Source organism: Mesoplodon bidens (assembly GCF_964165515.1).
Source record: "Mesoplodon bidens genome assembly, chromosome: 12".
Taxonomy (NCBI): domain Eukaryota; kingdom Metazoa; phylum Chordata; class Mammalia; order Artiodactyla; family Ziphiidae; genus Mesoplodon; species Mesoplodon bidens.
Window position 1 is genome coordinate 68,599,630 of NC_138168.1, and position 15,182 is coordinate 68,614,811.

At 40.4% G+C, this 15,182-nt stretch overlaps 1 protein-coding gene across 1 annotated transcript in view; it reads left to right on the forward strand.

Moving 5' to 3' along the window:
* ARFGEF3 (ARFGEF family member 3) overlaps nt 1-14,164 on the forward strand; it is a gene marked incomplete at its 5' end in the record, with an annotated part of 187,936 nt that extends 173,772 nt beyond the window's left edge. The window contains 2 exons of the mRNA XM_081250676.1: nt 7,619-8,837; nt 10,196-14,164. Of these exons, the coding sequence (XP_081106802.1) occupies nt 7,619-8,837; nt 10,196-10,387 (1,411 nt within the window). The 3' untranslated portion in view covers nt 10,388-14,164. The remainder of the gene's footprint in view (nt 1-7,618; nt 8,838-10,195) is intronic.
* Nucleotides 14,165-15,182: the final 1,018 nt, after the last annotated feature.

Consider the following 15,182-nt stretch of genomic DNA (forward strand, 5'->3'; position numbering starts at 1 on the left):
GCCTGCACAGGTCTCTTAGACAGCCTCATCCACCAGGGGGCAGAGAGCAGAAGCAAGAAGGACAACCCTGCAGCCTGTGGAATGGAAACTGCAGTCACAAAGTCAGACAAAATGATATGGCAAAGGAATATGTCCCAGATGAAAGAACAAGATAAAACCCCAGAAGAACAACTAAGTGAAGTGGAGGCTAGTCAATCTGCCTAAAAAAGAATTCAGAGTAATGACAGTAAAGATGTCCAAGATGTTGAAAAAAAGAATAGAGGCACAGATTGAGTAGATACAAGAAACAAAGACATAGAAGAACTAAAGAACAAACAAACAATATAATAACTGAAATGAAAAATACACTAGAAGGAATCAATAGTAGAATAACTGGGGCAGAAGAATAGATAAGTGAGCTGGAATACAGAATGATGGAAATCACCGCTGTGGAACAGAATAAAGAAAAAAGAATGAAAAGAAAGGAGGACAGCCTAAGAGACCTCTGGGACAACATTAAATGCACCAACATTCACATTATAGGGGCCCCAGAAGGAGAAGAGAAAGGACCTAAGAAAATATTTGAAGAGATAAGCTAAAAACTTCCCTAACATAGGAAAAGAAACAGTCACCCAAGTCCAGAAAATGCAGAGTCCCAGGCAGGATAAACCCAAGGAGGAACACAATGAGACACATAGTAATCAAACTGACAAAAATTAAAGAAAAAAATATTAAAAGCAACAAGGGAAAAGAAACAACCTACAAGGGAATTCCCATAAGGTTATCAGCTGATTTCTCAGCAGAAACTCTGCAGGCCAGAAGGGAGTGGGATTATAAAGTGATGGAAGGGAAAAACCTACAACCAAGAATATTCTACCCAGCGAGGCTCTCATTCAGATTTGGCAGAGAAATCAAAAGCTTTACAGACAAGCAAAAGCTAAGAGAATTCAGCACCACCAGACCAGCTTTGCAACAAATGCTAAAGGAACTTCTCTAAGCAGAAAACAAAAAGCCACAACTGAAAACAAGAAAACTATGAATGGAAAAGTTCACTGGTAAAGGCAAACGTACAGTAAAAATAGGAAACAATCTGCACACAAATATGATATGAAAACCAGCAATTGTGAGAAGAGGAGATCACAAATGCAGGATATTGGAAATGCATTTAAAACTAAAAGAACAGCAACTTAAAACAATCTTGCTTTTATATAAACTTCTATATCAAAAACCTCATGGTAACTGCAAACCGAAAATCTACAATAGATACACACACAAAAAAGAAAAAGTAATCCAAACACAACACTAAAGTTAGTCATCAAATCAAGAGAAGAGAACAAAAAAGGAAGGGAAGAAAAAGCACCTACAAAAACAAATTCAAAACCAATAAAATGGCAATAAGAGTATACATATCAATAATTACTTTAAATGTAAACGGATTAAATGCTCCAACCAAAAGACACAGACTGGATGAATGGATACAAAAACAACACGTGGGGCTTCCCTGGTGGCGCAGTGGTTGAGGGTCCGCCTGCCGATGCAGGGGACACGGGTTCGTGCCCCTATCCCGGAAGATCCCACATGCCGCGGAGCGGCTGGGCCCGTGAGCCATGGCCGCGGAGCCTGTGTGTCCGGAGCCTGTGCTCCGCAACGGGAGAGGCCACAGCAGTGAGAGGCCCGCGTACAGCAAAAAAAAAAAAAAAAAAAACACGTGTATATATGCTGTCTACAGGAGACCCACTTCAGATCTAGGAACACATAGAGACTGAAAGTGAGTGAATGGCAAAATGTATTCCGTGCAAATGGAAATCAAAAGAAAGCTGGAATAGCAATATTTATATAAGACAAAATAGACTTTAAAGATTGTTACAAGAAAGAAAGAAGGACACTACATAATGATCAAGGGATCAATCCAAGAAGATATAACAATGGCAAATATATATGCACCCAACATAGTATCTGCCTTATATATTGAGGTGCTCCTAACAGCCATAAAAGAGAAATCAACAGTAACATAATAATAGTGGGGGACTTTAACATCCCACTTACATCAATGGACAGATCATCCAGACAGAAAATAAATAAGGGAACACAGGCTTTAAATGACACATTAAACCACAAGGATTTAACTGATATTTATAGAGCATTCCATCCAAAAGCAGCAGAATACGCATTCTTTTCAAGTGCACATGGAATATTCTCCAGGATTGATCACATGCTGGGCCACAAAGCGAGCCTTGGTAAATTTAAGAAAATTGAAATCATATCAAGCATCTTTTCCGACCACAATGCTATGAGATTAGAAATCAACTACAAGAAAAAAACTAAAAAACACAAATATATAGAGGCTAAACAATATGCTACTAAACAATGAATGGATCACTGAAGAAATCAAAGAGGAAATCAAAAAAGACCTAGAGACGAATGAAAATGAAAGCATGATAATCTAAAACCTATGGGATGCAGCAAAACAAGTTCTAACAGGGAAGTTTACAGCAATACAGTCTTACGTCAGGAAACAAGAAAAATCTCAAACAACCTAATCTAACACTAAAGCAACTAGAGAAACAAGAACAAAAAAATCCCAAAGTCAGTAGAAGGAAAGACACCATAAGCATCAGAGCAGAAATAAATGAGATACAGACAAAGAAAACAATAAAAAGATCAATGAAACTAAAAGCTGGTTCGTTGAGAAGATAAAAAAATTTGATAAACCTTTAGCCAGACTCATCAAGAAAAAGAGGGAAGAGAGCTCAAGTCAATAAAATTAGAAATGAAAAAGGAGAAGTTACAATGGATACCACAGAAATACAAAGGACCATAAGAGACTGTTATAAGCAACTATATGCCAATAAAATGGACAACCTGGAAGAAATGGACAAATCCTTATAAAGGTACAATCTCCCAAGACTGAACCAGGAAGAAATAGAAAATATGAAAAGACCAATCACAAGTACTGAAATTAAAACTGTGATTAAAAAACTCCCGGGGCTTCCCTTGTGGCGCAGTGGTTGAGAGTCCGCCTGCCGATGCAGGGGACACGGGTTCATGCCCCGGTCCGGGAAGATCCCACGTGCCGCGGGGCGGCTGGGCCCGTGAGCCATGGCCACTGAGCCTGCGCATCCAGAGCCTGTGCTCCGCAACAGGAGAGGCCACAACAGTGAGAGGCCCACATACCGCAAAAAAAAAAAAAAAAAAAAAAAAAAAAAAGCTCCCAACAAAATACCAGGGCCAGATGGCTTCACAGGTGAATTCTACCAAACATTTAGAGAAGAGCTAACACTCATCGTTCTCAAAGTCTTCCATAAATTGTAGAGGAAGGAACACTCCCAAACTCATTCTATGAGGCCACCATCACCCTGATACGAAAACCAAACAAAGATACAACAACAAAAAAAAGAAATAAAGTTAAAGGCCAATATCACTGATGAATGTAGATGCAAAAATCCTCCACAAAATACTAGCACACCAAATCCAACAACACATTAAAAGGATCATACACCATGATCAAGTGGGATTTATCCCAGGTATACAAGGGTTTTTCAATATCCGCAAATCAATCAGTGTGATACACCGCATCAACAAATTGAAGAATAAAAACAATATGATCATCTCAATAGATGCAGAAAAATATTTTGACAAAATTCAATACCATTTATGATTTTAAAAATCTCCAGGGCTTCCCTGGTGGCGCAGTGGTTGGGAATCCGCCTGCTGATGCAGGGGACACGGGTTCGTGCCCCGGTCCGGGAAGATCCCACATGCTGCGGAGCGGCTGGGCCCGTGAGCCATGGCCGCTGAGCCTGCGCGTCCGGAGCCTGTGCTCCGCGGCGGGAGAGGCCACAACGGTGAGAGGCCCGCGTATCGCAAAAAAAAAAAAAAAAAAAATCTCCAGAAAGTGGGCATAGAGGAAACATACCTCAACATAATAAAGGCCATATATGATGAACCTACTGCTAAAATCATACCCAACAGTGAAAAACTGAAAGCATTTCCTGTAAGATCAGGACAAGGATGTCCACTCTCATCACTTTTATTCAACATAATTTTGGAAGTCCTAGACACAGCAATCAGAGAAGAAAAAGAAATAAAGGGAATCCAAATTGGAAAAAAGAAGTAAAACTGCCACTGATTGCAGATAACATGATAGTATACATAGAAAATCCTAAAGATGATACCAGAAAACTACTAGAGCTCATCAATGAAATTGGTAAAGTTGCAGGATACAAAATAAATACAGAGAAATCTGTTGCATTTCTGTACGCTAACAATGAACGGTCAGAAAGCGAAATTAAAGAAACAATCCCACTTACCATCACATCAAAAAGAATAAAATACCTAGGAATAAACCTACCTAAGAAGGCAAAGGACCTGTACTCTGAAAATTATGACACTGATGAAAGAAATTGAAGATGACACAAACAGTTGGAAAGATATACCATGTTCTTGGACTGGAAGAATCAATAGTGTCAAAATGACTATACTACCCAAGGCAATCTACAGATTCAGTGCAATCCCTATCAGATTACCAATGGCATTTTTCATAGGACTAGAACAAAAACATTTAAAATTTGTATAGACACATAACAGACCCCAAATAGCCAAAGCAATCTTATTATTATTTTTTTGTGTGTGTGGTACGTGGGCCTCTCACTGTTGTGGCCTCTCCCGTTGCGGAGCACAGGTTCTGGATGCACAGGCTCAGTGGCCATGGCTCATGGGCCCAGCCGCTCTGCAGCATGTGGGATCTTCCCAGACCAGGGCACGAACCTGCGTCCCCTGCATTGGCAGTCGGACTCTCAACCACTGCGCCACCAGGGAAGCCCAGCAATCTTTTTTTTAAATTAATTAATTTATTCATTTATTTAATTTTTGGCTGCATTGGGTCTTTGCTGCTGCATGTGGGTTTTCTCTAGTTGCTGAGAGTGGGGACTCCTCTTCGTTGCGGTGCGCAGGCTTCTTTTTGCGGTGGCTTCTCTTGTTGCAGAGCACAGGCTCTAGGCACATGGGCTTCAGTAGTTGTGGCTCGCAGGCTCTAGAGAGCAGGCTCAGTAGTTGTGGCGCACGGGTTTAGTTGTTCCACGGCATGTGGGATCTTCCCGGACCAGGGCTCGAACCTGTGTCCCCTGCATTGGCAGGCGGATTCTTAACCACTGCACCACTAGGGAAGCCCCAAAGCAATCTTGAGAAAGATAAACAGAGCTGGAGGAATCAGGCTCCCAGACTTCAGACTATACTACAAAGCTACAGTCATCAAAGCAGTATGGTACTGGCACAAAAACAGAAATATAGATCAACGGAACAGGATAGAAAGCCCAGAAACAAACCCACACAACTATAGTCAATTAATCTACAACAAAGGAGGCAAGACTATATAATTGAGAAAAGACAATCTCTTCAAAAAATGGTGCCAGGGAAACTGGACAGCTACATGTAAAAAAATGAAATTAGAACATTCTTTAACACCATACACAATAATAAACTCAAAATGGAATAAAGACCTAAATCTAAGACCAGATATTATAAAACTCTTAGAGGAAGATATAAGCAGAACACTCTTTGACATAAATTGCAGCAATATCTTTTTCATTCCGTCTCCTACAATAATGGAGGTGAAAAGAAAAATAAACAAATGGGACCTAATTAAGCTCAAAAGATTTTGCACAGCAAAGGAAACCATAAACAAAAGGACAACCCACAGAATGGGAGAAAATATTTGCAAACAATGTGACCAACAAGGGATTAATCTCCAAAATATACAAACAGCTCATGCAGCTCAATATTGAAGAAAACAAACAACCCAATCATAAAACGTGCAGAACACCTAAATAGACATTTCTCCAAAGAAGACATACACATGGCCAGGAAGCACATGAAAAGATGCTCAAGATCTCTAATTAGAGAAATGCAAATCAAGACTACAATGAGATATCACCTCACACCCGTCAGAATGGCCATTATCAAAAAGTCTACGAACAATAAATGCTGGAGAGGGTGTGGAGAAAAGGGAACCCTCCTACACTGTTGGTGGGAATGTAAATTGGTACAGCCACTATGGAGAACAGTATGGATGTTCCTTAAGAAACTGAAAACAGAGCTATGATCCAGCAATATGTTCCAGCAATCCCACTCCTGGGCATATATCCAGGGAAAAATGGTTCATGCACCCCATTGTTCATTGCAGCGCTGTTTACAATAGCCAAGACATGGAAACATTCATCTGTGCATTGACAGATGAATGGATAAAGAAGATGTGGCACATATATACAATGGAATATTACTCAGCCATTAAAAAGAATGAAATAATGCCATTTGCAGCAACATGGATGGACCTGGAGATTATCATACTAAGTGAAGTGAGTCAGACAAAGAAAGACAAATATCATATGATATCGCTTATATGCAGAATCCAGAAAAAATGGTACAAACTTATTTACAAAGCAGAGACAGACTCACAGATTTAGTGAATGAACTTATGGTTACCAGAGGGGAAGTATGGAGGGGAGGGATAGATTGGGAATTTGGGATTGACTGGTACACACTGCTATATTTAAAATAGATAACCAACAAGGACCTACTGTGTAACACAGGGAAGGAACTCTGCTCAATACTCTGTAATAACCTAAATGGGAAAAGAATTTGAAAAAGAATAGATACATGTCTATGTATAACTGAATCACTCTCTGTACACCTGAAACTAACACAACATTGTTAACCAACTATACTCTAAATTTAAAAACAAATCTCTCCAGGTATTCTCATAGCTAGGTGTCTTAGCAGAGTTGACACACTTGACAGTTGTAGTCAGAATTCCTACATCTGGAATGTGCAGACCAGTAAATACTTCCTTCTTCCTCTCCCTTCCCCCAAGCCTATATGGAATATTGCCTTTGTCTGTACTTTCAGAGGCTCTCCCTGCACAAGATAAAATGATGCAACCAGTTAAAGAATAATGTGGAATCTTGCAATTAGCTATGTCTTGGATTCCCTAGATAACTAGCAGAAGAGAGATTTTAAGCTCTTAAGCCTATCTTAGTGAAATAAAGACTTCATTCCTAGATATGCAGGAAAAAATGAAACTGGGGAGACAAAATGAACTCAAATGTCCAAGCATAATGTTAATTATTATATTTTAGTTTTTCCATTTATTAAAAATTCCTCAGCCATCACTTAAAAAAATAGTAAAAGCTTTGGGATGAAGGAAAAATGGCAAAGGGTAGGGAAAAAGCCAATTAAAATTACTATAACTCAACAGAAATTGTTACTTTCTTGATTTGTTTTATTACTCATAACTACGAAAGAAAACAGGTCATATACCATAATTGTGTCTACGTTAAAAATTTTTTAATAAAATTGTTTTATTTGTTCCCTAAGTCTTATTGAGAATCGTTAACTCAATATCATAATATTAATTCTATAGCTCCCAGATTTTAAAAGTGTCAGGAATTCCATTAATCATGATTAAAATTGTCATCTTGTAATGCCCCAAGAAATTTGTCCTTTTTGAAGAAAGACATTAAAATACAAGTAGTTTAGTTTGTAATTTTGCCTAGTCATTCTGTTTGTGTAAGGTCTGAATTGCTTTAAGGTAACTCATATAAGGCAACTGGCTACTAATCAATGCCTTTCTTTTCATTTGAAGTGTTTCCTTCAGGGAAATTGTGGTGAGTTTACTATCCCATCAAGTGTTACTCCAGAACTTATATGATATCTTGTTAGAAGAGTTTGTCAAAGGCCCCTCTCCTGGGGAGGAGAAGATCCAAGTGCCAGAAACCAAGCTGGCCGGCTTCCTCAGATACATCTCCATGCAGAACTTGGCCGTCATCTTTGACCTGCTGTTGGACTCCTACAGGACGGCCAGAGAGTTTGACACCAGCCCTGGGTTGAAGTGCCTGCTGAAGAAAGTGTCTGGCATCGGGGGAGCTGCCAACCTCTACCGCCAGTCTGCCATGAGTTTTAACATTTATTTCCATGCACTGGTCTGTGCTGTTCTCAGCAACCAAGAAACCATCACTGCTGAGCAAGTGAAGAAGGTCCTTTTTGAGGACGATGAGAGGAGCACAGATTCCTCCCAGCAGTGTTCATCAGAAGATGAAGACATTTTTGAGGAGACCGCCCAGGTGAGCCCCCCTAGAGGCAAGGAGAAGAGGCAGTGGAGGGCTCGGATGCCCTCCCTCAGTGTCCAGCCCATCAGCAACGCGGACTGGGTGTGGCTGATCAAGAGGCTTCACAAGCTATGCATGGAGCTGTGTAATAACTACATCCAGATGCACTTGGACCTGGAAAACAGTATGGAGGAGGCACCGATCTTCAAGAGTGACCCTTTCTTCATCCTTCCCTCCTTCCAGTCGGGGTCATCCACCCCGTCCACTGGGGGCTTCTCGGGGAAAGACACGCCTTCCGAGGATGACCGCAGTCAGACCCGCGATCACGCGGGCGAGCCGCCGAGCCTGAGGGGGACCAGCGGGGAAATGCTGCTGCTGCCCCCGAGCCCCAAGGTGGAGAAGAAGGACCCCAGCCGCAAGAAGGAGTGGTGGGAGAACGCCGGCAACAAAATCTACACCATGGCAGCTGACAAGACCATCTCAAAGCTGATGACCGAGTACAAGAAGAGGAAACAACAGCATAACCTGCCCTCCTTCCCCAAAGAGGTCAAGGTGGAGAAGAAGGGAGAGCCACTGGGGCCCAGGGGCCAAGGCTCCCCGCTGCTCCAGCGGCCCCAGCACCTGATGGACCAGGGGCAGATGCGGCACTCCTTCAGCGCTGGCCCCGAGCTGCTGCGCCAGGAGAAGAGGCCCCGCTCGGGTTCCACCGGCAGCTCCCGGAGTATCTCCGCAAGGGACGCCGAAGCCCAGATCCAGGTGGGTACCTGCCCCCCGCTGGAGGATGCAAGGGTCCACAGCCGGCCATGCAGGAGGGAAGCCAGTACCAGTGACGCACCTGTGCCCCTCAGGGAGCACTCAGACATGTTATGAGCCTCCAAAGTCAGGGGACTGCCTGCCCCTAAGACATAGGATCCATCAGTATATCCTTGTGAAACTGAAATTGTATTCTCATTTAATTTCAGGAATTGTTTTTATGGGTTATAACAGATACTACTGAGAATTAGGAACCCACCTGTGTAAATAAGATGACGCCAAAGCTTAGAAAATAGATGGACTTAAACCCAGGACTCAATGCCAGTTAATCATTTGAAGATAGCTCTGAAGCAATTCTGTAGTTATGAAGAATTATGTAAAGGGAAAAGGCAAAGTGCATATTATGTGGTTATTCCAAATGAATTGTTTTTCTAGCCCATCCTGAGCACATAAAAATTCTCATTTTCAGAGTGTTCCTATTCCTTTATATAATTAATATTTGCAATTCTGTGGTACCTCCCAAAAATGAGCTTGAGAAGTAAAGAAGAGGGGCACTATTTCATTCAATTTAAGAAAAGATGAGATGGGAAAAGAAAGATAGAAGGATCTAAACTCATGGAGAGCCCTTTAAAAGTAATCTGGATGTTTATTTTAAGTTGTAGATTCCTGTTGCAGGCATAGTAAGATAGGAGCTCTTGGGCCCTAGGATTCTATGGACCTATACAGGAATGTATTCTTAGAATGAACATAAATTTGGAATTAGTATGAATCTTGCAAGATACTTTTTTCCTCTGATGTGTCTTGAACATAGAACTAAACTTCATAGTTCAGAATCCACAAAAATCATCTTAGACTGTATTTGTAAAAGTATCCAGTCAAACTGAGATGTAAGGTTATTCTTTAACAGATGACCTTCTTGACAAATAACAAATCTTAATTGCTTTTTCATGTCTTGGAGATTTGCTTATGATTTCAAAAGTTACCCTAAATTAAGGTAGACCTATTCCAAGTTCTCTAGACATTAGAGAGTCTGCTGATTAAAAATGTCATATGGCCTATGAAAATCTCATCATGAGAAGGCAAGAGAGTTTTTAAAAATCTGAGGAGTAGGATTTTTGTATTTTGTAAAAGCTAGAAATAATGTATTCCTAATGTGAAATGAGTCTCTGCTAGTCCTTTTATATATATATATATATATATGAACTTAAACTGATGTTTTATTATAAGTGCATTAAATTAGTAAAGACTACATTTATTGAAGCCTAAAGCCTGAGAAAACTCATTTGCATATTAGCCACACTTAAGAGTACAAATGAAACCGCTGGAGAAAACTGCTAATTCTCTTAATTCCTTTCTCTTAGGCATGGACCAACATGGTGCTAACAGTTCTCAATCAGATTCAGATCCTTCCAGACCAGACCTTCACAGCGCTCCAGCCAGCAGTGTTCCCATGCATCAGCCAGCTGACCTGTCACGTGACTGACATCAGAGTTCGCCAGGCTGTGAGAGAATGGCTCGGCAGAGTGGGCCGTGTCTATGACATCATTGTGTAGAAGACTCACATTCCATTCCCAAGGAAATACACTAGGAGGGTTTAGAGTATGTCTGCCAATCCAGCTGATAGCATTTTCCCCACCACCAGCCCCAATGACTCAGAGAACACCCAGTTGCTCCCTAGCTAATCAGCATTGGGGCCATTCTGGATACTAAGGTTGTATCTGGATGACACAAGTGAAACTCTAAATTTGCACATAATTTCAGAAGACTCTACATTCCTCGACACATTTCTAAATCTTATTTCCCAATGCTTTTGCCTGCAATATTATCCCCAAATGAGTCACTTTCAAGGGCCACTCCTTTGAAAACATTACATTGATCCATCATTTTATTTATTTATTTGGGCTGCACCGGGTCTTAGTTGCAGCATGCCTGCAGGATCTAGTTCCCCGACCAGGGATTGAACCCAGGCGATCCATCATTTTAAAAAATGCAATAGCTAAAGAAATATCTGCTGGTAAGTCAAGCTGATATACACACAGACATGATTAATTGGAGGAAGATTTATATTATGATTATGAGTTCGGCAGGGAAGAAAACAGTTGGAAAAATGTATTCTTGGGTGTCATAATCAAGAAAGGGATGACTTACTTCCTCTGTAAAATATTCCAGAACATTTCAAAATTGTTCCTAAGTTGTCAAGATTCTCTGGTTGGTATTTGCCAACTTCCTCATGTAAGGTACTATTGTGCCTTCACTCCCCTACTTCTAAAGGAAGGAAATTCTTTCATGGCAGGATTTTAAGTCTGTGGCATGGCAGGCTTTGACACATAGTACTCAGTGGTATTGGCTGATATAGATAGTGCCAAATGACTTAAGACCGGCCACCTGACTGTCCCAAAAGTCTTTGCTTTTGTTCCCAATGCAAAAATGAAAAGGGAAAGAAAAAATGGTGCCTTAGTTCCTTGTTGCACACACATTTCTATGCTCCACAATTATCTGAACATAAGGTATAACATTTTGTCTTTAAGAAAACAAAACAACTCATTTTATATCAACACCCTTGGAAGAAAGGAACTCAAGAATTCACCGTCCAATGAACAGACTTCTCAGGGAAGGGAGCAGGAAGTGTGGGGTTAGGGAAACAGCTGGAAGGGGTGGGAAAGGAGGTGATGATGAAATCATTTTAAATCTGAAAATATTAGACAACCATCATATGAAATTATGGTGTCGTTCATACACACTCTAGTCTCAGAAGAAAATAAAACTACAGGAGAAAAGGACACAGAATGAAGTTTAGGAAATGAAGTTTTTCAGTTTAAAATATTTCTCCTCTCTGGCAAGTAGATGTGCCCTCTGTTTGAGGTCTTTTCATTCAGGCATATTTTAACTAGATATTTATTTTCCTAATTATTACTAGAAAATTAATTTGGAATCTTTATCTTATTATTTACAGTATATTTAATATTTCTTAAATTATAATAGTGATTGAAACTCCTCAGTCAAGGCCACTCACACACATTCTAAAGAGTTAGTTGCTAAGAGATACGTTTTAATTTTCCCAGCTCCTAAAAATTATTCGTAATTGAAAATATCCCTCAAACATCAACTCTTAAGGGTGGAAGTAAGGATTTAAAACTGACAGCTTTATTCAGTACTGGTATTTGTAAACTTTGTCTTCCTTGGGAATATATAACTATCTACGAGGTTAAGAGGAAGACAGGGTTCCCTGATTTATTTAGGCAATTTAAAAGAAAGAACCTTATCATTCGCTATGCCATCCGGAGATCACCACAGAATTCAGAAGATGTTTTTCCAGTTCCACAAAACACTCTTTGCCTTTAGTGTTTGCTCATTAGACAATAATGCAAGTTTAGAAACAGATCAACAATTTGATGTTAACAAGCAATGAATCGTTGGGATAGCAATAAGTTGTTCTATACTTTAGATTTTTTATATTTTGTAAGTAGAATTGAAAGTTGGGTAGATACTTTTTTTTTTTTAAACAAAAGCAGTACACCATTGTTGTTTTGTTTCTTTTTGTAGCTCATCTAAGGTTCATTTCCTTGTGAGCCTGTGAGCATTCCGCAGTTTACGGGGGTTGGGGGAGCTTCAGCAAAGCAGAGTATTATCAAATCAGAGTAATTACAAAATGTTTATATCTAGCAACTGTTTATAAAGTATAAAAATTCAAAGGAAGCCAGTCTCAATTCATGAAGGTCATGTCCTGGAAGTTGTTAACCGTTTAGAAGTCAGAATTCATTGTCTTGACAGATTCTCTATTGTGGGATTCATGGCTAGCTTATGAAAACAAGTTTACCCCATTCTGTATTCAAACATTGCACTAGTACCAGCCTAATTACGGGTCCCAAGAATAAAAGATGAGAGGATGTACATCATTCTTTACCTACAATTTTGTCAGAGGGTTTTCGTCCCTTCCCGTCATTTTTTCTGTAGACCACCCCTCCGGCCCACAGCAGTCTTCAACCCACCTCCATTCCCAACACACTCTGTGCATCGCATCCATGTCAGATTTCAGCTGGAAAATTAGCTAAGTCACAGTAATACTTCTCAGAGGTATTTGCAGTTTTCAAAAAGGACATGGCTTGATGCAAATAATCTCCGAGGAATAGTACACTTCAGGTCATAGCGAAGTCAGTCAAATCTTCCCAGGGGTGAAGAAGAAAGGGACGTATGTAAAAACCCTTAGTAGATGAGTGGTCCCTCCCCACACTGCCCCATCAGTCCCTCAGTCTTCCTGGTGTCTCCATTTCTGCCTTGCCCCATCTCTTCTTTCATTCCCTCCCATGGTCTCTGAAAGACCAAGGTCAAGACAAACCTTTGTAGTTACAATAGCTATTACCGTATATTTTCAGATCTAAGCAGAATAAGATTTTTATTGCTTTTAGTTGCCTGTATTTACTGCCAAAAGTGTGTTACCCTCTGGCTGAGATTTATTCTTTTTCTAATATTTTGGCAGTGTTCATCTTTTCCAAAGTGAGGAAGCATGCTAGAAAACTCAAAGTGCAGAAGAATTCCTGACTGAATAGCCCAGCCAAGTACACCACACTCTGCAACAGATTTCTCCTTGCCATAGGAGGACTTAGATTTGATGGAGGACTAATAAATTGTTCATAGGATCTCTCCTACCTCTTGCATCTCCTGATCAGCTTTGACAGATGCTTAGGCTGTCTCTTTACACCCTCTTGTCATCTCTCCCCTTATGATTACTTTCCTGCCTTCTCCATCCATACAAAACTAGGGCAACTTTTACCACTTTTAGGCTATTTAATGACTGACCAAGGCAGATGCTAACATATAAAACAGCTCAGACTAAATCAAACATGACAAAATGTTATCATAATTCCAAAGTACCTATAAATTGAAACTTCTTGGTACAGCGATCACTAGGCTTTGTCGTTGCTGTTCTTGTTGTTCCAAGGAGAGGGCTTATACAGAGTCAGTTGAGAGAGTCAAATAGCCTTAACTATAACAAGGTAATGCAATTATATAATAGATATTTTTGACTTCCCCAAATACATCATAGTATTGCTTATGTAGGAAAGTTTTCTTTCTCAGAAAGAAAAATCCATTTGTGTCAGTCCTATCAAACTAAGCAAAATGAAGACCTCTGGGGCTTCCCTGGTGATGCAGTGATTGAGAGTCCACCTGCCGATGCAGGGGACACGGGTTCGTGCCCCGGTCCGGGAAGATCCCACATGCCGCGGAGCGGCTGGGCCCATGAGCCATGGCCGCTGAGCCTGCGCGTCCGGAGCCTGTGCTCCACCAACAGGAGAGGCCACAACAGTGAGAGGCCCGCATACAGCAAAGAAAAAAAATGAAGACCTGTGTTTGGAGCTGATAACAATAGCAAGAGGTTACAAACAGGAGGGGGGGAGGTGACATCATTGAGTGCCTCTGAGAATTTGGACCTTTACCTACTTACCATATTTAATTCCCACAATAACACTGTGAAACAGGTATTGTCCTCATTTTTTCAGATAAGGATGCAGACCCAGAGAGGTTCAGAAATTTGCCCAAGATAACCCATAAATGGCAAAGTTGGTTGCAAAAGAGATGTTCCTGAATTCAAAGGCCAGGCTCTCTCTACAACACCATGTCTAAGTGCACAGTGTAAACACTTCAGTGTTTCAAGGAATTAAACAGTTAAAATGAGTTGAAGATGTTACCTTGATGTCCCTATCTATAATGTTATGGGGATTTTTCAATAGGGTTAAAAGAAAAAGATAGTGTTTAGGCATAGTAAGGTCATATATAACATAATATTTTTATGTTTGAAAATAAAGAAAACAAAATCTAAACTTTAATCTTAAAGCAGATCCTCAGTGGTAATTTAGGAAACTCACCAAATTAGGTGGAAATGATGGAATAATATTGTCCATGGCCAGCTATTATGCGGAAAAACATGACAGTCTCTGTCTGGAATGACAGCAACAATTTGTTGACCTTTACCAATTACGATTTAATCACTCAGAATAAAGTGCCCTGTAGCCAACAGTGCCTCTCTACTTGCTTCCCCTGGAAGTATATAGGACTAAACTGTAGGTCATCATCAAACTTTGGGAATATGCAAAATAAATGACCATTTTTCAAAATGCACATTCTCTGAAGAAGAAGCAACTGGTCAGACAAGATTGCTTAAAGATTCAGGTACTGAGGGCATCAGGTCAATATCCAGAGTAACCATGTGCCATGACACCTAAATATTTCTACTTGCCTTGTAGACAAGGAAACAGGCAGAAGGAAAAATCCAACACAATGCAGTAAGTGAATGACAGAACTTACATCTGCTTGGGTACCATTTAGGTAGATTTAGTGTGGCCTTAAAAA